Source organism: Nothobranchius furzeri, chromosome 9 (genome assembly GCF_043380555.1).
Source record: "Nothobranchius furzeri strain GRZ-AD chromosome 9, NfurGRZ-RIMD1, whole genome shotgun sequence".
Lineage (NCBI taxonomy): Eukaryota > Metazoa > Chordata > Actinopteri > Cyprinodontiformes > Nothobranchiidae > Nothobranchius > Nothobranchius furzeri.
The window spans coordinates 32,180,482-32,198,578 of record NC_091749.1 but is presented as its reverse complement, the minus strand read 5'-3'; the positions used below and the strand labels follow the sequence as shown (position 1 = coordinate 32,198,578).

The 18,097-nt window shown below is 42.8% G+C and overlaps 2 protein-coding genes across 3 annotated transcripts in view; both read left to right on the top strand.

Annotated features, from left to right (window-relative positions):
- immp1l (inner mitochondrial membrane peptidase subunit 1) overlaps nucleotides 1-18,097 on the top strand; it is a 42,414-nt gene that overhangs the window by 7,677 nt on the left and 16,640 nt on the right. For both annotated transcript variants that reach the window (XM_070554775.1, XM_054732488.2), the window contains exons 2-4: nucleotides 12,382-12,492; nucleotides 12,579-12,667; nucleotides 13,565-13,691. In XM_070554775.1, the coding sequence (XP_070410876.1) occupies nucleotides 12,388-12,492; nucleotides 12,579-12,667; nucleotides 13,565-13,691 (321 nt within the window). In that variant the 5' untranslated portion in view covers nucleotides 12,382-12,387. The remainder of the gene's footprint in view (nucleotides 1-12,381; nucleotides 12,493-12,578; nucleotides 12,668-13,564; nucleotides 13,692-18,097) is intronic.
- LOC139061499 (uncharacterized) lies at nucleotides 37-6,952 on the top strand. The gene is made up of 2 exons (XM_054732487.2): nucleotides 37-164; nucleotides 5,432-6,952. The coding sequence occupies exon 2, from the start codon at nucleotides 5,829-5,831 to the stop codon at nucleotides 6,858-6,860; it is 1,032 nt and encodes a 343-aa protein (XP_054588462.2). The 5' UTR covers nucleotides 37-164; nucleotides 5,432-5,828; the 3' UTR covers nucleotides 6,861-6,952.

Genomic DNA, 18,097 nt, shown 5'->3' with positions numbered 1-18,097 from the left:
TCTGGTAGAGTAGTGACGTTTACAATGTTGTGACGCTTGTTCTCAAATCAAAGAAGAGCTTGCTGCAGCTCGACCAATAGAGAAAGCGATTGTTTGGTGGCGAAGGCTTTCAGGAAGCTTCAGTGGGTTATTCAAGTGTGCTGGTCTGAATTACAGTTCTGGAGGTAAGAAAAACTCTACTGGTTTTAAATAATGTTGTATGCGGTTCTCTGTGTTTCTGCGTTAACTTCTAACAATGTAGAGTTGTTGTGTTTCAGTGTTTAAATTATTCTCATTATTATTCCCATTATTTCGGCTTTTTGCGGAAACGACCTTGTTCAGGTTACTATTTAAAAAAAATTGCACGCCTAATAATTGTTATTTACATTATTTAATGCCACGTCATTAATAAAACGTTCAAAATGCATAAATGGAAACTACGCCCTTTTTTTGGTTATATTTAAAATAAAATATTATTGCATGCAAGTTGCGCTCATTTTCGACAGAAAATATTGTGGAGTTTCTGTCAACATCAACCATTTTGTCTATAATAATTAAAATCAAGCCATTTTAAGGAAAGTGGGTGGCATATTGTGAGGCCTCATAATTGTTTTACTTTTCTTTTATTAAACTTTTTGTTTTTATATGTCACATACTGTAGTTTATCTCAAGTATATTTACTGTAAATACACTATAGTTAGTTTTTTAGCATGTTCTGTCGCACTGAACATTTGTGTGTCAACTATTTACTCTAAGCAAAAAGCCGCCTAATCAGTCATCGTACTTTGTGCAACTTCTGTGTGAAAAAAGCCTAAAATATCACAGACTATAACCATAAAATGGAATGTTATATTACTAGCATTTCACAATTTGTTTTGACAATAACAAAAACAAAATATACATACTTTCAGTTTGAAAAAAAAAGGTGTATTCTCACAAACTCCAATACTGTGCTGTAACACAAAGTATCACAGCAGCTGCATTAGTTTTTGTTTCGTTCTAATAATCCCTGAAGCTGACCCATATTAATTATGGATGGAAAAACTATACAAAACAAAACTCAGCTGAGAGAAATGCATTTTCCAGGTCTCAAGAGATTTGCATGCACTGGGTCCTCATGCAGCGTCAGCAAGTAACACAAGTAAACACTCTTGATAGACAGCATGGATTGAAACTCAAAACCAATAGTTTACCATTTTCAGGTGCGTTGAATCTCTGATTTATTTCCAGAATTACTTCACAGTTCCTGCTTTTTTCTCTACTTTTTGAGACAACTACAGTCTGAAATGTGTTCCTGCAGCCATGTCTTGGTGACTCAGGTATTTATACAATCTCAGTCTCCCTGCTGTATCCTCATCAAAATTCTTTTTTTTTTTGTTTGTTTTGTTTCTTGAATGCTTTTTAATTCCGACCAGACACGGAGACAGAGGTGAAAGAGAAAGGAAGAGACAAAAGGTGGTGGTGGTGGTGGTGGTGGGGGGGGGGGGGGGTCCACAAAATTAAACAATAATGAACAAGAGTCTGCTTCTAGACCTGCAGAAAGAGAGAAGAAAAAAAGGGACACAACAACAATACAACAAGATCCAGCTATCACTGCGTCAACTTGATGAAGAAATATATAATCAACATTGTTTAACTGAACAATCACACGATAATAAATCACAGTGCATTAAGTGACCACCATAGTCTTAAGACCTGTGTTGAACGTGCCCAAGTCCATACTTATGATGTAAGGTTTCTCTATAGGAGCGTCCAATGCGACCAGAAAAGCCCCTGCCTCCCTCGAGAGGCGCAGAGGATCGCCCCGGGGGGCCACAACCAGCAGCCGGCAGAGTCCCGGGAGATACCGGCGGCAAGCCCACAGGCCCGCCTGCAGCCTCCCACCCCCTAGCCGGCCGAGCCCGGGACCCAATGACCTGGGACCCAGGGGCGACCACCCCCGCCGGGGACCCAGCAGAGCCCAGGGACCCAGACCCCACCAGGCAGCCACCGGGATTGGTCAGGCAGATGCCAAAAATCTTAAACCCCCTGACCCAGGAGCCACGACCCAGGCAGACCAAGGCACCGCACTCCACACCAGGTGTGGCAGGGAGAGGGGAGACGAAGATCTATATCATCAAAAGAAGTCTCAGGAAAAGGGAGGAGTCAAAGGCCCCACCTGACATATACAGTCATACACAGACACAGTCACACACTCCCTCCCTCATGCTCACACATGCACATACAACCAAAGACTTACAAAAATGCACACCAGACACCCACTCATGCTCCCCATACACACCCTATTCACTCTGGTCCGGGTACTGCTGCACATTGGGTACAACCATTACCGGCTACCAGAGTTCGACCCTTTCTGCTGGGGTGCTGATGAGCAGGCTCCACCACCCAACGCTGAGCACAGCAACCCACCACCTTAGACCCCAACCGGACGGCCGGATCTCCCTCCTAGCCTCCAGCCCCAGGAAGCCAAGCAACAACAGAGGTGTGCTAAGACCCCTAGTCACCCTCCGCCTGCTCCAATATGGTGTTAGTGAGTGTTGATGAGGTGTATTCCATGGCTTTGGTGAGCAGGCAGTGTGGGCATTGTCTGGTCTATGCCAGCTGAAGCCACCACACCACCCCACTTGCACCCACAGCCCTCGGTGTCTAAGTGCAGTTTAAAATTGGGAGTGGGCACCGGCACTTGGGATGAGGCTGAGAAATCCCCCCTGCCAAATGCGGAAATGGGGTCCATACCTGCACTCCTTGACTTGTCCACCCCCCAAGGTCCTATGTGCATGTTTGTGTGATGATGTGAGGGAGCAGGAGGAGAGATATGTGTGGGGATGGGGAGGAATGGCTGGTTGGGCTTAGCCCTCCAGGGACCCAGATCCCCCACTGGCCCCAATAGGCACCTCTGTTGTCAAAATGCCACCCAGTGCATGGAGACCCCAGCCCATCCTGCCAGGGCCCAAAGCAGCAGCAGCATCACAGAGCCTCACAGAGTCCGAGGGCACCAACCCAGCAGAATATCTATGCCCATCCCTGCATTTGCACAACTTCCGGATTATGAAAGACGTAGGACATCCAGGTAAGGTTGGATCCTCCCCCTCCCCTGTGATGGGACAGCAGAGGAGCCATGGTCTACCTGAGGCCCCTGAACCCAAGTCATGACTGCTGCATGTTCCTGCCTTCTCCCCGGCAGCATATATGTCAGGACCCGACCCCCAAGGCCCCGCCCAGAGCCCCCCACGGGGCCGGCCACCCCCACACCCCGAGCCCCCAGGCCCCCACCCAGACCCGCACAGTGGCAATGCAGCTGCCGGGCAGTGACCCATGGCCACCGCCAAGACCTCCAAGGGGCCCCATTCACAACCGCCAGTAGTCCACCCCCCGAGGCAACCCAAGCACCTCCAGAGGGGGGCAACGGCCCCCCAGCCCCAGACACCCCCAGTGAACCCACCTCCAGGTAACGTCCAGATACTCCAAACCCAGACCCTCAACCCCCTCACCCACATCATCCCGCAGGACAACATCAGCGGTCCCCCATCATCGCTATGTGATGGAACCGATCAAAGGAGCCCCGAGAGATTGATTTGAAGTGGAAGCAGAGGCTAAATCAAGTGTAATATGATCTAACAAAATATTTCTATCATGGTTAGTGCAGAGATTTTCTCTATTTTTCCAATTCAAGAGGATAGTTTTCTTAGCGATGCATATGGCAGTCAGAACCACGTGAACCAAAGATGTTTCAATCGGAACATCGTCCAGGTTTCCCAGTAAACAAAGAGAGGGGGAAGTTGGGATATGACATTTCAGACATTTTGACAGATCCTCACATACTCTACCCCAAAATTCCTGGACAGGTGGGCCGGACCACAGTGCATGAATGTAATTGTCAGGAATGTTGTTTGTGCAGTGTGTACAGGTGTCAGACGACACAAACCCCATCTTGAACATCCGATGACCTGTATAGTGTACTCTGTGTAGAATTTTGTACCGAATTAATTGTAAATTGGGGTGTCTGATCATTTTAAAAGCTTTTAAACAAGTTTGGGACCAGAAGTTCTGGTCAAAGCTAATTGATAGATCCACCTCCCATTTTTCAATAGGGATTGCTATTCTATCGTCTATTTTGGACAATGTCTTATATACTTTAGACAGTAGTTTGGGGGGTTTGAGACAATAGAAGTCTAATACCCTTGGTGGTGTTTGTAATTCTATTTTATTGAGCTTAAATTTTTGTTTGACTACAGATTTAATTTGGTGGTATTCTAAAAAGCTATTCTTATCCATTCCAAATTGGGATACTATTCTATTAAATGGGATGAAGTCCAATCCTTCCTCATCAACATTCTGAAGTCTTTTACTCTGTTTGCCAGTGATTTTGGGTTAGCTGTGTGACCCAAAACATGCATAAATTATACATGTTTGTATAAAGTAGGTCAGATGGAATGATAAAGAAAGGGTCCCAGTTATATTCTTGCATAATGATTTAGACGCATTACCTTCTTTAGGCGTTGTCTACTAAACGCCAAATTTTAAAGACTGAAAATTTTTCTCTTGTTTACGGAGGTGTAGAACTGCCACCCACGCAAAATAAAATTTGAGCAAAATCATTTTATAACATCATAAATGTATTGTTCCAACCATATATTACAATATATGATCACATTCTTACAATTAACTATCATGTTCTAACAATAATATTTTCATGTTCATAAAATATACATACTTATCACATTTGTAAACTATATTATCATAGTTTAATCATATAAATATTATATCGCACAAACGTGAAAATTATATTGTTCAAACAGTAAAGTTGAGATGTTATACAGTGATTTTGCTCCAATCTATCTTATTTTGCGTGGGTGGCAGGTAAGCTTTGCCATACTTGTTTGTAAATGCACATAAAAAATGGTCAAATAAATATAGAAAAAATATAGATCACAAGATGCCCTTTAGGTTATAAATTGTAAGTCGCTTTGGAAGCGTCTGCTAAATGAATGAACATAAACATAAAATTCACTTTTTAGGTACACTTTTACAAGTGATAGCTAACCTATAAATAAAATACAATTGATATTGATCAGAAATTTAAATGAAAAAATGCTTCTTGGTTAGGAAGTTCCATTTAAATTGAGCATCAAGTTGCAAGGGACCATCGAAAATACTTATTCCAAGACAATTAGTGCAAGAAATTTAAAAATGTATCCAGTATTTTCCATTAAGGGGCAAAATAAATTGGTCACATATATATTCTTGCCCTAAGAGAGAGATCTGATTTAATGAGCATGTTTGATACATTGGTGGGATGGGATAACATGGACTCTGCCAAGGGTGCCCCTTTTTTTTTTTTTACCAATTCCATTCACAACTTTTATGGACAAGGTTTATAAGATTTCTTGCAGCCAATGTGTTGAGGGGATCCGTTTTGGTGACCTAAGGATCATGTTTCTGCTTTTTGCAGATGATGTGGCTTCATCGTGGGCTATATTTGATATAGTGCCTTCTAGAGCCCTGGAATGCCCCAAGGCGCTTTACAACACAATCAGTCATTCACCCATTCACACGCTGGTGTGGATGGGCTACGATGTAGGCACAGCTGCCCTGGGGCGCACTGACAGAGGCGAGGCTGCCGAGCACTGGAGCCACCGGTCCCTCCGACCACCTCCAGCAGGCAAGTGGGGTTAAGCATCTTGCCCAAGGACACAATGATAGCGACAGACTGAGGGGGTCTTGAACCTGCAACCTTCCGATTACATGGCGAGCACTTAACTCCTGTTCCACCGTCGCCCCACAAATCATTAGCACGGGATCTCCAGCTTTCGCTGTAGCAGTTCACAGCCGAGTGTGAAGCAGCTGGGATGAGAATCGGCTCCTCTAAATCTGAGTCCATGGTCTTGATCCGGAAAAGGATAGAATGCCTTCTCCGGGTCAGGAATGAGGTCCTGCCTCAAGTGGAGGAGTTTAAGTATCTCAGTTTCTTGTTCAGCAGTGAGGGAAAGATGGAGCGCAAGATCGATAGGAGGATTGGTGCAGTGTTTGCACTGATGCAAGCATTATACCGGTCTGTTGTGGTGAAGAGAGAGCTGAGCCGGAAGGTAAAGCACTTGATTTACTGGTCAATCTACCCTCATCTTGACGCGGAGTACAGAGGTCTGGTGAGAGATTTTGTCGCATGGAGTCACTCGAATCACCTGCAACTCAACACCTTAAAGACTAAGGAACTGGTTGTGGACTTCAGGAGGTCAAGAGAGGGTCCAGTGCCAATTAAGATAGAGGGGGAGGAGGTGGAGGTGGTCAATAAGTACAAGTACCTTGGGCTGTGGGTGGACAATAAACTGGACTGGTCATGCAACACAGACCACCTGTATAAGAAAGCCCAAGGCCGACTGTACTTCCTCTGGAGGCTGAGGTCTTTTAACATCTGCAGGAAGCTCCTGAGGATGTTTTACGAGTCAGTGGTTGCTGGAGAACTTTTGTTTGCTGTGGTGTGCTGGGGGAGTGGCACAGCGAAGAAGGACACATCTAGGCTGGAGAAGCTGATCAGGAAGGCAGGCTCTGTGGTCGACATGAAACTGGACACTTTGGTGTCAGTGGCAGAGGAAAGGACATTAAAAAAACTGCTTGACATTATGGACAATGTTGGGCATCCTCTGCACACGGCCATAAACAAACAGAAGAGTCTGTTCAGTGAAAGGCTGCTTCTCCCCAAGATAAGAACTAACAGACTTAAAAACTCCTTTGTCCCACACGCCGTCAGACTGTATAACTCCTCTCTGGAGGGGAGAGGGAGGAGAAACAGGAGGACAAAGGAGGGGGGGGGGGGGGACACCGAAGCTGTAGTGACTCTTCACTTCACTGTGCAATACCTTCTATGCAAGTACCTTTGTTAAACAGTCAAATTGGTTTAATAGTCAACGGTGCTAAGGACTTTGATATCTGGAAGGTGCAATTCAATTGTATTTTTATCTTTATTTCTATTTTTTATTATTATATAACATTTTCTGATGCTCTGTAACTTCTGTCGGTGTTGTGCTGCTTTTTTTGGAAACCGAATTTCCCAAAGGAACTCAGCCGAGGGATTAATAAAGTTCTATCTTATCTTATCTTATCTTATCTTATCTTATCTTTGGTCACAAACTTTGGGCAGTGACTTAAAGAACGAGGTCGACCAAGCGGTGAAAATGTGTTTTCTCGGCAGAGTGTCTGGGCTCTCCCTTAGAGATAGGGTGAGAAACTCGGTCATCCGGGAGGGGCTCAAAGTAGATCTGCTGCTCCTCCACATTGAGAGGAGGCAGTTGAGGTGGTTTGGGCATCTAGTTGTCTCCTGGATGCCTCCCTGGTGAGGTTTTCTGGCCACATCCACCCCCGGAGGAGCTGGCTCAAGTGACTGGGGAGAGGGAAGTCTGGGCCTTCCCGCTTAAGCTGCTGCTGACCCAACCCCAGATAATGAATGAAAATTAGCAGATGGATGGATGACATGTTTTAGGGAGTAGAGCTGAGTCAGCGTTTGTTGTTTTTGAGCTAGCATCCAGTCTCTTTGATGTTATCGTGACATTTTATATATTTTTCAAACTCCTTAAATTCTGTTTGGCAAAGGGGGTCAGCCTGGTTTGTTTTGTGCTTTATAGCGTCCACTAGTATTAATGTTGGGCTGAGGAGTGATCAGTAACATCCTTAAGACAGCTATAAAAAGCTTTGTGTAGCAGAGAGAGGCCAGGGGCAGCGCAAGATCGCAGGATGCTGTGACGCTCCAGAGGAAGCAATCGCCCAACTGCTCACTTTACAAATGCTCTCAGCAGAGGCAGTCCTGCTGTTTTGACAGCACTGTTGAGACTTATGTGTGCTGACAGAAGGCCAAGGGAATCTATCATGACTGACAACACTGGGCATTGTGGGAAGACTATATGAGACAAAGAAGATGCTCTGACTGGTCTGCATCTCAAATTAAGAAACTGCTACAGCAGTTCAGTGTGCACGATGTATGAGCACCAATTTTTCATCCTTATCCTCCGTTCACTGGAACTCTGTTGGTTTACTTGTAAACTTCTGTGTTGTAGGACACAAAAACACCTGGATAAGTGTTCATAAATAACACTTAACTACATTTTTAGACTGAAATTTAGCAAGTTTATTTATTTTTTGGCAGTTCTATCAGCCTCTGTATCTGATTTAGCTGTATAATGGCAGCAGTCATAACATGTCAGACCCTTCCTGGTCACAATGTTTTGGTTTCTTTAGCCTTATTCTGCCATCAGTTCGGAACAGCCAGAAACGGTTGGACTTTTTTTTCCGGAGGATGTGAGATTATCGCCAACTTGCATCATATTTGTTTTGGTAATGTTGAAAGGAAAGCAATAGTCTCAGGGCACAAGGACAATAAACATAGAATTGGTTTTGTGTACAGCTAATTTTGTCCAAGGATCTAACTTTTTCCATTTGTTCATCTGTGTTGAATAGCTTTATTTTGGTGCCCTGAGATTTATGTTGCAGATGTTCCACCAACCTAAAGAAAAATACATGCTCTGGTATGATTGTAAAATAAGGAATGTCTGTAATTAACTCATATCGTGCCAAACATTTATTTCTCAATTTTCCGTTATTTTAATGTTTTACATAAATCTTTTCTATGGTCCTTTCTCACACCTTTCAGGGTTTAACGTATGATTTGTCAGAAAAGAGTCAAAAAAGTTAAAATTTTCAGTTCCATAAATGTTTTTTTCTGAGCAACAAGGTTTCTTGTCAGCAGTGACGGTGCTGTTCTCCGATTTGTGGATAACCTAAACTCTTTTGTAAAACTGTTACAACACCAGATAAGATATGTGAACTCTCAGCACAGAGGCAGTGCGACACAATCTCTTGTGGTCAATACAATAAGGCTTAGTGACTGACTTTCCATTGAATGAAATTGGCTAGGGACTCCGTCAGCCTCCACTTCCTTTCACTTCGCAGCGGTCGTATTCATATCGCTTGGCCATTATTTGCTCTGGCTGACCCACGGATGGTAGATATAAACCAAGAGCTTCTGAACGGTAACGTCGCTCAGCTGTTTCACAGCTTTGTTGCTGTTGGCAACAATGAAAAGAGCAATATGGAGATCAGTCTTTTAAATTAAGCCTCTGATAGAAGGCAGAATCAGGAGAGATTTGGGACTCTGTCACTGGGACCTTTACATCTGTTCCTCCTCATCCAGCCAGGTGTCTTGTGTTTAAATCAACAGGATTAACTCTGATTGGACTGATAGTCAAAACAGACCCCCTCAGTTGACAAAGCTCCTCCTTTTTATGTCTCACATTAAGATCAAATCAAGCCATGCGCAACAGGACAAACTCCCCACCCTCCCTTGCCTTCTGCTGTCCAGAAGAAAGACATCAGAGGTGGGATTCGTCCCCACTCTGCTCTGGCTGCTCTTCCAGACTCCCTTCCATCTGTGATCCTCGGGGAGGAGAGGAATATCTGACAAGGGGCTCGTAAGCCTCTTAGCCCCCCTGTTGCCCGTTTCTCTCTCAGCCCATGTTTTCCTAATTTAGTTGTGTAAGAAGTCCACCACGAGGCCCTTGTGTGCTGTTTGGATTGATATTCTCTTTGTGGTCCTAATAGACTGGCTATGTATATCAATTAACACCACACACTCATGGCAAGGTCAAATCTCTGGAGGGCAGTGGAGGTAATTCCTTTCTGACTATTTCCTTATGGAGTCAATAATGTTCATTTAATAAGGTATTACTTATGTTGAGCGGTTATTGATTATATATTTACTATTCCTATATTAGTTACTTTATTATGATATAAATTGAACATTTTTAAATTTGTAAAGATGGTGTAATAGTCCAATTTCTTATTTAAAATAATTTAATAACATTTTAAATTTTTATATTGAAGTCACATCTTTAAGGATCTACATATTTCTGTAGCCACTGGTTTGAATTTAGAGCAGGTTGAGACGAATAGAAGCATCTCTAGTCATGTAAATGCACAGGAGAGGAAAAATAAACACCTTCCTCACATTTTATCTTTGCATTGTTTTTTTTCCCAGCTGAGTCACATGGTAGCTAAACTTCGGCAAGAATTTAAGTTTTGGTAAAAAAAAAATGTTTTATCGCTATTATTTTATCTCATTGAGCTAGTTATGATTGCACCACGCTGAATGAAGGGGTTCCCTCAGTGAGAGGATCACAAACTTAAACACACAGTGACGTTTCCATCTGCCCCTATTCATATGGGATCCTCCTGGTTTCTGTACTGTAGCTCCACACTGCAATAACAGGAGGCCAGTGGTCACAGATGGTTCTGCAGGAAAAGCTCCACTGCCTTTTTTTTTCTGCTTTTGCAGCAAACATGTTTGGCGTGTAATCCTGGATTAACAGAGACTTTGTGTTGGTTTACAGCTGTAATACATCATTCAATTAATGTGTGTTTCTGCCCCCACCACACACACACACACACACACACACACACGCACACACACACACACATTCACCAGGCATTAGGGGCAAGAAATGGTGTGGGTTGCCTGACTCTTTGCCTCGGGGAAATTAGAGGTAATAGAGATCCAATCAGAGGTCTCTGTGGATGTCTACCTCATTCGAATTCCCATAAGAGTCCCTTCATCTCACACACATTGTATTAAATACACAGGTGATCCTATTGTCCATGCATATGCAGACACACACACACACACACTATCAGTGACACAGGGTGCTTCAGAAAACCAGGCGGCTGCATATGGACTCTTGATATCAGCCACTGGCCGTGTGATCTTGTTATGCAAAATCCCTTAATCCCTACCTATGATGAATGCATGCTGGAACGGAGAGGTGGGGGTATGAGGGCAGCTGCATGGGAGGCTGTCCACTTTGCTTTGCGAATGATTACAAACAAAGATTCCCGATCCCTAGTCTAGCAGAAGGAGATGCACATGTGAGATCGTGTCTGAGAGAGCATTACAGTACCAGAATGATGGTGGAGCACACTGTGACCAGGAGGAGGAGAGATGAGCAGGCTGCTTTAGTGCAGACCTGAGATTCACATTAACCCTTAGACCACTTTCTTCCCAACAGAGGTATAAGAGGGCCAGAGGTGTTATTCCACCAGCTGGGGGAGGGCTGGGTTTATAGGTCCTGCAGAAAAGAACAAGGAGCTGGGGAAAGGGGCACTTCATTTGGGCCCTGCACTGAGCAGCAATATGTCCCCCTTCACCTGCTCTGGCTCTGTCATTTGCAGTGTTTGTGAAAAAGATGAGGGTTGCCAGGGGTGATGATGGAACAGAGGGAAGAAGCTGAGGAACAGCAGCAGGAAGTGAGAGGATGAAGTTGGTCTTTTTTGGATCAAAGGGGATGGCGAATGGGCTAAAGACAACCCATGATAGGAATTTAAAAAATAGATAGGTGAAGTCTGGATGCAATGAATGAGAGAGCATTGTGTGTATGTGTGAAGAGTAGAGAGGGTAATGGGATTAGGGGTAACACCTTTGGCAGGGCTCAGAGAGCTACCTAACACCCGGTCTGTTGGGAACCTGGGGAGAAAGGGGGTAGAGGTAAGGGAGAAATTGGGGGCCTAATCCGTGTCCATCTTTGGGAAGTCATTCCCAGAGCTCTGAGGATTTGGGGCTTTGGTTTCCGCTCTGCTTGCTTTGGTTAATAATACCCTGGGAGGGAGAAGAGACAGAGAAGCAAAGAGACAGAAGGAATAGAGGAGATGAAGAAAAAGATTTCATTACCCTGTGGTGGACTAGCGGGACAGCAGCATGAGTAAAGGAAAGTGACTGAAGCATACACTAATGTCTAAGCCTCGCTGTATCTATTGTTATAAAATCTCTGTTTGTGTATATCCAGGTGCTTTTCTGCATACGCACCCACGACGGTGTGTACATACTGGCATGCCTTCCTCTGTCCATCCCACAGGTTGAGTAAAAGTCAATAACCTGAGAGTGGCTGAGATGTTTGCCCAGAAGACACGTGTACATATCCTTTGTTTGTGTTCAAATAACATTGTTTGCAGGGCAGTTGTAAGGGTACCAGGGTGTTTTTGTGTTTCTATGGTGCTGACAGGAGTTGATAGCAGCTCTAATGATTGGAACGATAGCAGAGGCAGCACAGAGTCGGGTTGGCTGGTTGTGTCACAGCTTCTGTGTTTGTCCATCACCTGAGCACAAGGTGTTGATAGGTCCATCCCACACACGGTCAAAGTTCAGGGCAGTTTTCTGGTGTGAACTGGCCACTCAGCCTCTGAGAATGAAACGCTAAATAACGTGCCATCATAGCAGTAGGCCAACTGTAACAGCCCTGTCCACACCTTAAGAAATCAAACGCGGAAAAGCTTTTTTAATCCTTTGAAGAATTTCAGCTCTACCAGTGCCGGATCAAACACAATGACAGCCAGTGTACCGTAACTTGTGGTTTGTCTGTTTCACAGGTGGAGATGCTTCGTCGGATGCTGGGGAAGACCTTGGGCTTTGTGGGTTACACAATCCAGTATGGCTGCATTGCACACTGTGCCTTTGAGTACATTGGAGAGTTTGTGGTGGTTTGTATTACACCGACTATTGAGCTCTTTTCACAATTTCTATTTTCTTTGGACAAAAATCAATTGAGGTTTTTGTTTTGATTCAGTGTTCTGGTCCATCCATGGAGCCTACGATTGTAAACCATGATGTTGTCTTCTCTGAACGCATGAGTCGTCACCTTTGTAGAATAGAAAAGTGGGTAGGACTGATGTGCATCACAATTTAAGCCTAGTTTCTACTTCTCCGTTGGTGTGTCAGTCTTATTAAGTAATTCTCTGCCAGGACAACTGAGGGCGTAGCACTTTTCTGGGGTATCTTGCAAACATTGCAGTCACATTTCTAGTGTATTTACTATTGTGTTTACGTAATTCAGAGACTATTTAACACAGGCAAATTTGTCCCTCATTGCCCTCCAACTCTTCATCCACTCACCACCTCCAAAACATCATTTGCCATAGTTTCCCGATACAAACAAAAGGTATGTTGGTAATGTTTATACATTTTCACACCCGAAGTGGCTAAAACTGACGAAGGGTGAGCCCCGATGTGTGGGGATATGACACGCTGTGCCAGAGTGGTCACAATTCTGTGACATCTCCGTTTTACCGCGGGCATCGGAAAGCAACGCTCTGGCACAGCGTGTCAGAAACAAATGCTTGGTCACCTTTTATCAGTTTTAGCCACTTCGGGTGTGAGAATGTATTGGTCAGTCACGGTTAGACTTTTTTCACGAAACATTCTTCAACCTGCTCTGTGTCTGCCACTAGATATCTTCGACTCTCGTTTTATTTATTAGAGGAGGGATGGTGGTGCTGTTGACGAAGTTTAAGATAGCGGCGTCCTGAGCAATCACAGGCCTGTGGTCTCTGTCGGTTTCAACTGATATTTAGAAGCTTGGGCTCCACTTTGCTCATCCTTGCAAGCCTGTTGGAGAGCCTTTATGATCACAGATGATGACGTTATGTGTCTCCACACTTACACAGATGGAGAAGTATGAACTAAGCTTAAGGCACAGTACACTTAATTCTTACTTTTACTGAAAACTTGTCTCGTGATTTTAATAAATTTAATATGTTTATGTTCTGTTTTCAGGGGTGACATAGTAATTGCAAAAAGTCCATTTGACCCAAATATGAACATTTGTAAAAGGGTAATTGGAATGGAAGGTGACAAGATCTGCACGAGCGCCCCATCAGATTTATTCAAGACCCACACATATGTGAGTATAGGCACACTGTGCACACCTAAACTGGTTGAGTTGTTGGATTTTCAGTCGTTTTATCTACTCACTGCCTCCTTTACAAAGTGAGAATTCAGTCGTCAGTTTTACAACAACCACAGCTCAGTGAATTCCTTAGAAAGAATAGAAAAATAAAAGCTACAGTTTGATAGACAATGGATGAATAAGACGTTTAGTGCAAAACACTTGATGGTTTTATTCCAGCTTAAAGTGACAAGCAGATCCTTTATGCATAATGCAAAACTGCATCTCAGTTTTCCTTTGTATGTTTTCCCGTGTCTATACGCTGTCAGACTTGTTTACATTTTAGACCATGCACATCCATTTTGTGTCACTGATCAAAAATATCAGCTTTTGACAACACCTATATTTCTTCAGAACAGTGATAAAACCAGAGAGTGAATGCGGTTTCTGCTGCTGAAACCACTGTCATTGCTTTTCTATTACTACTCTGCCCAACACCCACAGCTCAGGCCTGCAATCTCTCTGAAGCCTGTTAGAGTTAGTGCCAGCCGAATGGACAGACTGATGGGTGGGAGGAGGGTTATCTGAGTGTGTGTTTGTGTGTGTGTGTGTGTGTGTGACACTATATGACAGTCCACAAGGCTGTGTTTATGTTGCATGTTTTTGAATGTATTTTGTATTTTATAGACTATGGGCGGACACTTGAACAAGTTTATCAAAACATTGCACAAGGCCAAGTCTACAAGTGCCATTCATCAAATGAAAAGTAAATACTTTAGTTCCATCTTCTGCTGTCTTTACATCCACGTACAGATGACTAAACATAAAAGCAGTGGGATCACTGGGTTTTGATTTACCAAAATAGGTAGACTTTAAACTTTAAACTAGTGTATGTGGGTCTAGGTCGGGTTTAGGCATGTGTCGATTACTCCGATTCACTTTGTGAACTCTGGCCTATTCATTCACACACATGGATTTGGAGTAGTTAACCTTAAAAAGTGATACCCTAAATACATTTTCACCTTCCAAAGTGAAATATCTTTTACAAAAAGACACAGTCCATTCTTTTCCACTGAATTGCAAGCTGATTCTCTCAAGTGGCAACCTCTTGGCCTGTAAGTTTTTTTTCCTCTGAAGAAGTACCAGATGCCAGTTTTATGTCTGCTTCTTGCCTCCCCAGCTCCAATTTTTGGATTCTGTAACTCATCAGTGATGCAAGTCAGAAGAAATGTGATACAAGCTTTAAGACTGAGAATACTAAAAAAAAAAGAGAGAGAGATATCTCCCAGACTTAGGACTACAAATAAAAGTGACCCTTGATTTACAGATGCCTGATTTGTGCAATTCAGACTGTCGATTTTTTTTAAATGCAGACAGAAATGGTTCAAATGAAGATAACTGGACATCTAGGCATTGTTGATGTTGTTAGTCCTTATTGTGTTGGAGTCGTTGTTTTGATTAGATGCAGAGGATGTGACCTAGACTGACTGTTTTGACATTAGGTTTAGAGTTGCATTGTAGGGGCTGGGAAGGTGAAATGTCTATTTGATGTAGGTTTTTCCATTTGACATAGATAGCTTCCTTTACTCCTCTCTCAAACCATCTATCTTCTCTGTCCAGAATTTTTACTTTGTCATCTTCAAAAGTGTGTCCCTTGTCCTTAAGGTGTAGGTGGACTGCAGAGTATTGACCTGGAGAGATGGCTCTGCTGTGTTGTGCCGTGCACTTGTGAAGTTGTTTAGTTTCCCCTATGTAAAGGTCTGGACATTCCTCACTGCATTCAACTGCGTAAATGATGCCACTAAGCTTCTGTTTAGGTGTTTTGTTGTTTTGGGTGGACCAGTTTCTGTCCGAGGGTGTTGTTGGACAACAATAGACAGCTATAGTTAATAAGCCAGACTCTCCCATTTTCCAGTCAGACTTGGTAAAGCTCCTTGAATTTGAAGCTAAACGTCTTAAATAATCCAGAGAAGTCCAGTTGCCTTTATTTGAACGCTTTGGATTATAATGACCTGGATGGCTGAGAACCTTCACCGGCAAATACAGACAAAACATTTCTGGCTGCAGTTCAGGCTTAGCTTTAGCTTTAACATTTTTGTGATAGTCATACCATACAACTGTTAGCTTGCAGTTACATCCGGAAAAGCAAGAAGAGATGAAGTGAGCCTGGCATTTAGTTTTCTCATTTCCCTGCCATTGTTAAGCTTTCCTTGAGGATGTGTTGCAGTCAGAGCAGAAGTAACAGATGTGTTGAAACAATTACTACACATGTTTGTTCCTTATGAGTTTTTTTTCCTTTGGTGAAAGGGGGTTTCCCTGTGGTCATTTCAGTAAGGTAGAAAGAAGAACTTGGCCATTTCAAGCCATCACATCTTTTTTTGCATGACGTTCATCACCACCCTCTCCTTATTCTGCTCTTTCTACTTATTCCGCCTTTCCCCACGATCCACTGATTTTCCTCTTTCCTATTCATTTTATCTCTCCCTTTCCTTACATAATAATTTTTTAATCACAATTTTTATATATTTTTTCTAATTTTCAACATATTTTAATCATTTAAAAATATATTGTTTATACTTAAACAGTTTTATAATTATTTTTATTTTTTTGTTTTGTGAAGCGCCTCGTGATTTTTATCTCGAGAGGCGCTATATAAAAGATTGTTTTCATTATATCTAATAGGCAATATCACAAAAATATATTGCTGTTTATACAGTGGAATCACAACTTCATTATGATTATTTGTTCATTTAAAACTGTTGTTTTCTTTAAACAAACTAACAAGCAACCAAACTATTTCCCTAGGTTGAACATAGCCCTATGCCCAATTCCAGGCCTGGAGAGCCGATATCCCGCACATTTTAGTTTTAACTGTTTCAGCAAAGCTGACTTCAATCAGCAGGTGCAGAGCCTGATGAGCTGCTGCGCATGTGATTCAATCACTGAATCATGTGTGTTGGAGAAGAGAAATCACTAAAATGTGCTGGATACTGGCCCTCCAGGCCCGGAATTGAATATCCCTGCCCTACCAACATGTGTCCATTGCACTGGCATATTGCTACTGCTGGCAATTAAACAAATCATGGTGTAAACCACCAACTCAACTTTAAGTCATGCTAAAAGACTAAAGCTAAAAATAATCATCAAATATCTTTTTATACACATTAGTGGATCAGGCTCAGTGTGTGTCACATCTAAACTTGTGCAGGCAGAAACATATCTCTGTCCTTAAACTTTCCATTAGATAGAATGTGATGATTCTATAATCTCTACATTGGAAGCTTATTAACACATTAATTGATTCAGATTATAAACTGAGCCAGAGTACTAATTATGCCCTAAATATGACGGAAAGCCCCAAAACAAACATCTGACCCTCCTATTTGTCAGATATGTGCTGTGAATGCCTCTTGCTTGTTGGGTTTTATTCTCAGGATGATTCATCCTTTTTGTCTTCACCTCGGATAGTAACTAATGCCAATCTCAAAACCTAGAAATTATTTTTATTTGTAAAATGTTTTTAAATATTTCGACATAGTTCATCAAGGGGCATTATGGAAGTTTGACAGCAAAAACATGTATAGAAATAATAAATTTCTTCTTCATACATTATCATGCAATGCCCTGGTACTGTAGAATGAGCCCTGGCATTTTTACTGTGATTGCCTGTTTTTCTGTAAAATCACAGAAAAAGAGAGCTGCTCGGGTCGAGCAGGCTGCTTCATGCGCGTTCACGCTCAGGCATAGCCCTCCGAACCGTTCTTTGAACGTTGTTTCATCTGTCATCAAGGATATAAGTGTTACAGATACTGAAGATGCCACTGTCACTTTAGCGCGCCTAGTAAGACTTTGGGCTTTCGTGCAGAAGATCCGGGTTTGATTCTGGGTGTGAACATAGTTCATTTAGAGTTTCTTTTTTCATTAATGGTATATTTTTTACAGTAAGATGCCCAATTTTGTATGTGAGACTCGCCGAACGGCATTGAATTCACAGATAAAAAGATGTGGGTTCAAATTTAATTTTGGAACAATTTTTCAAGCAAGGGAAGGGCATGATCTGAGCATGCAGGAAGACTGACCCATCTTAAACCTTTGTCGGCTGTGCTGAAGAGAAAGGTACAGAACCAAATTATTTAATTAATTAGCTGTGCGTTCGCCTGTCCTCTGTCCTCCGGGCCACATACACACACACACACACACACACACACACACACACACACAAGGGACTGTCTCAGCTGTTATTTTTGTTAAGGAGTGTGCACGTACAGCATGCGTGCCTCGTGCACGAGCCTCCTATTGAAGCTGCCGTTACGCTTTTGGCCTGAGGGGGCAATCGCGAGCATAAAAATTCAAAACTCCGTAAAGTCCCTTTAAAGGGGTCCTAGAACAACAATTTTTTACAAGTGGATTTTTTTAGCCTC

What these genes read in the sequence shown, in the direction of transcription:
- LOC139061499 (XM_054732487.2), top strand. Translation starts at nt 5,829, where the DNA reads ATGAGAATCGGCTCCTCTAAATCTGAGTCCATGGTCTTGATCCGGAAA.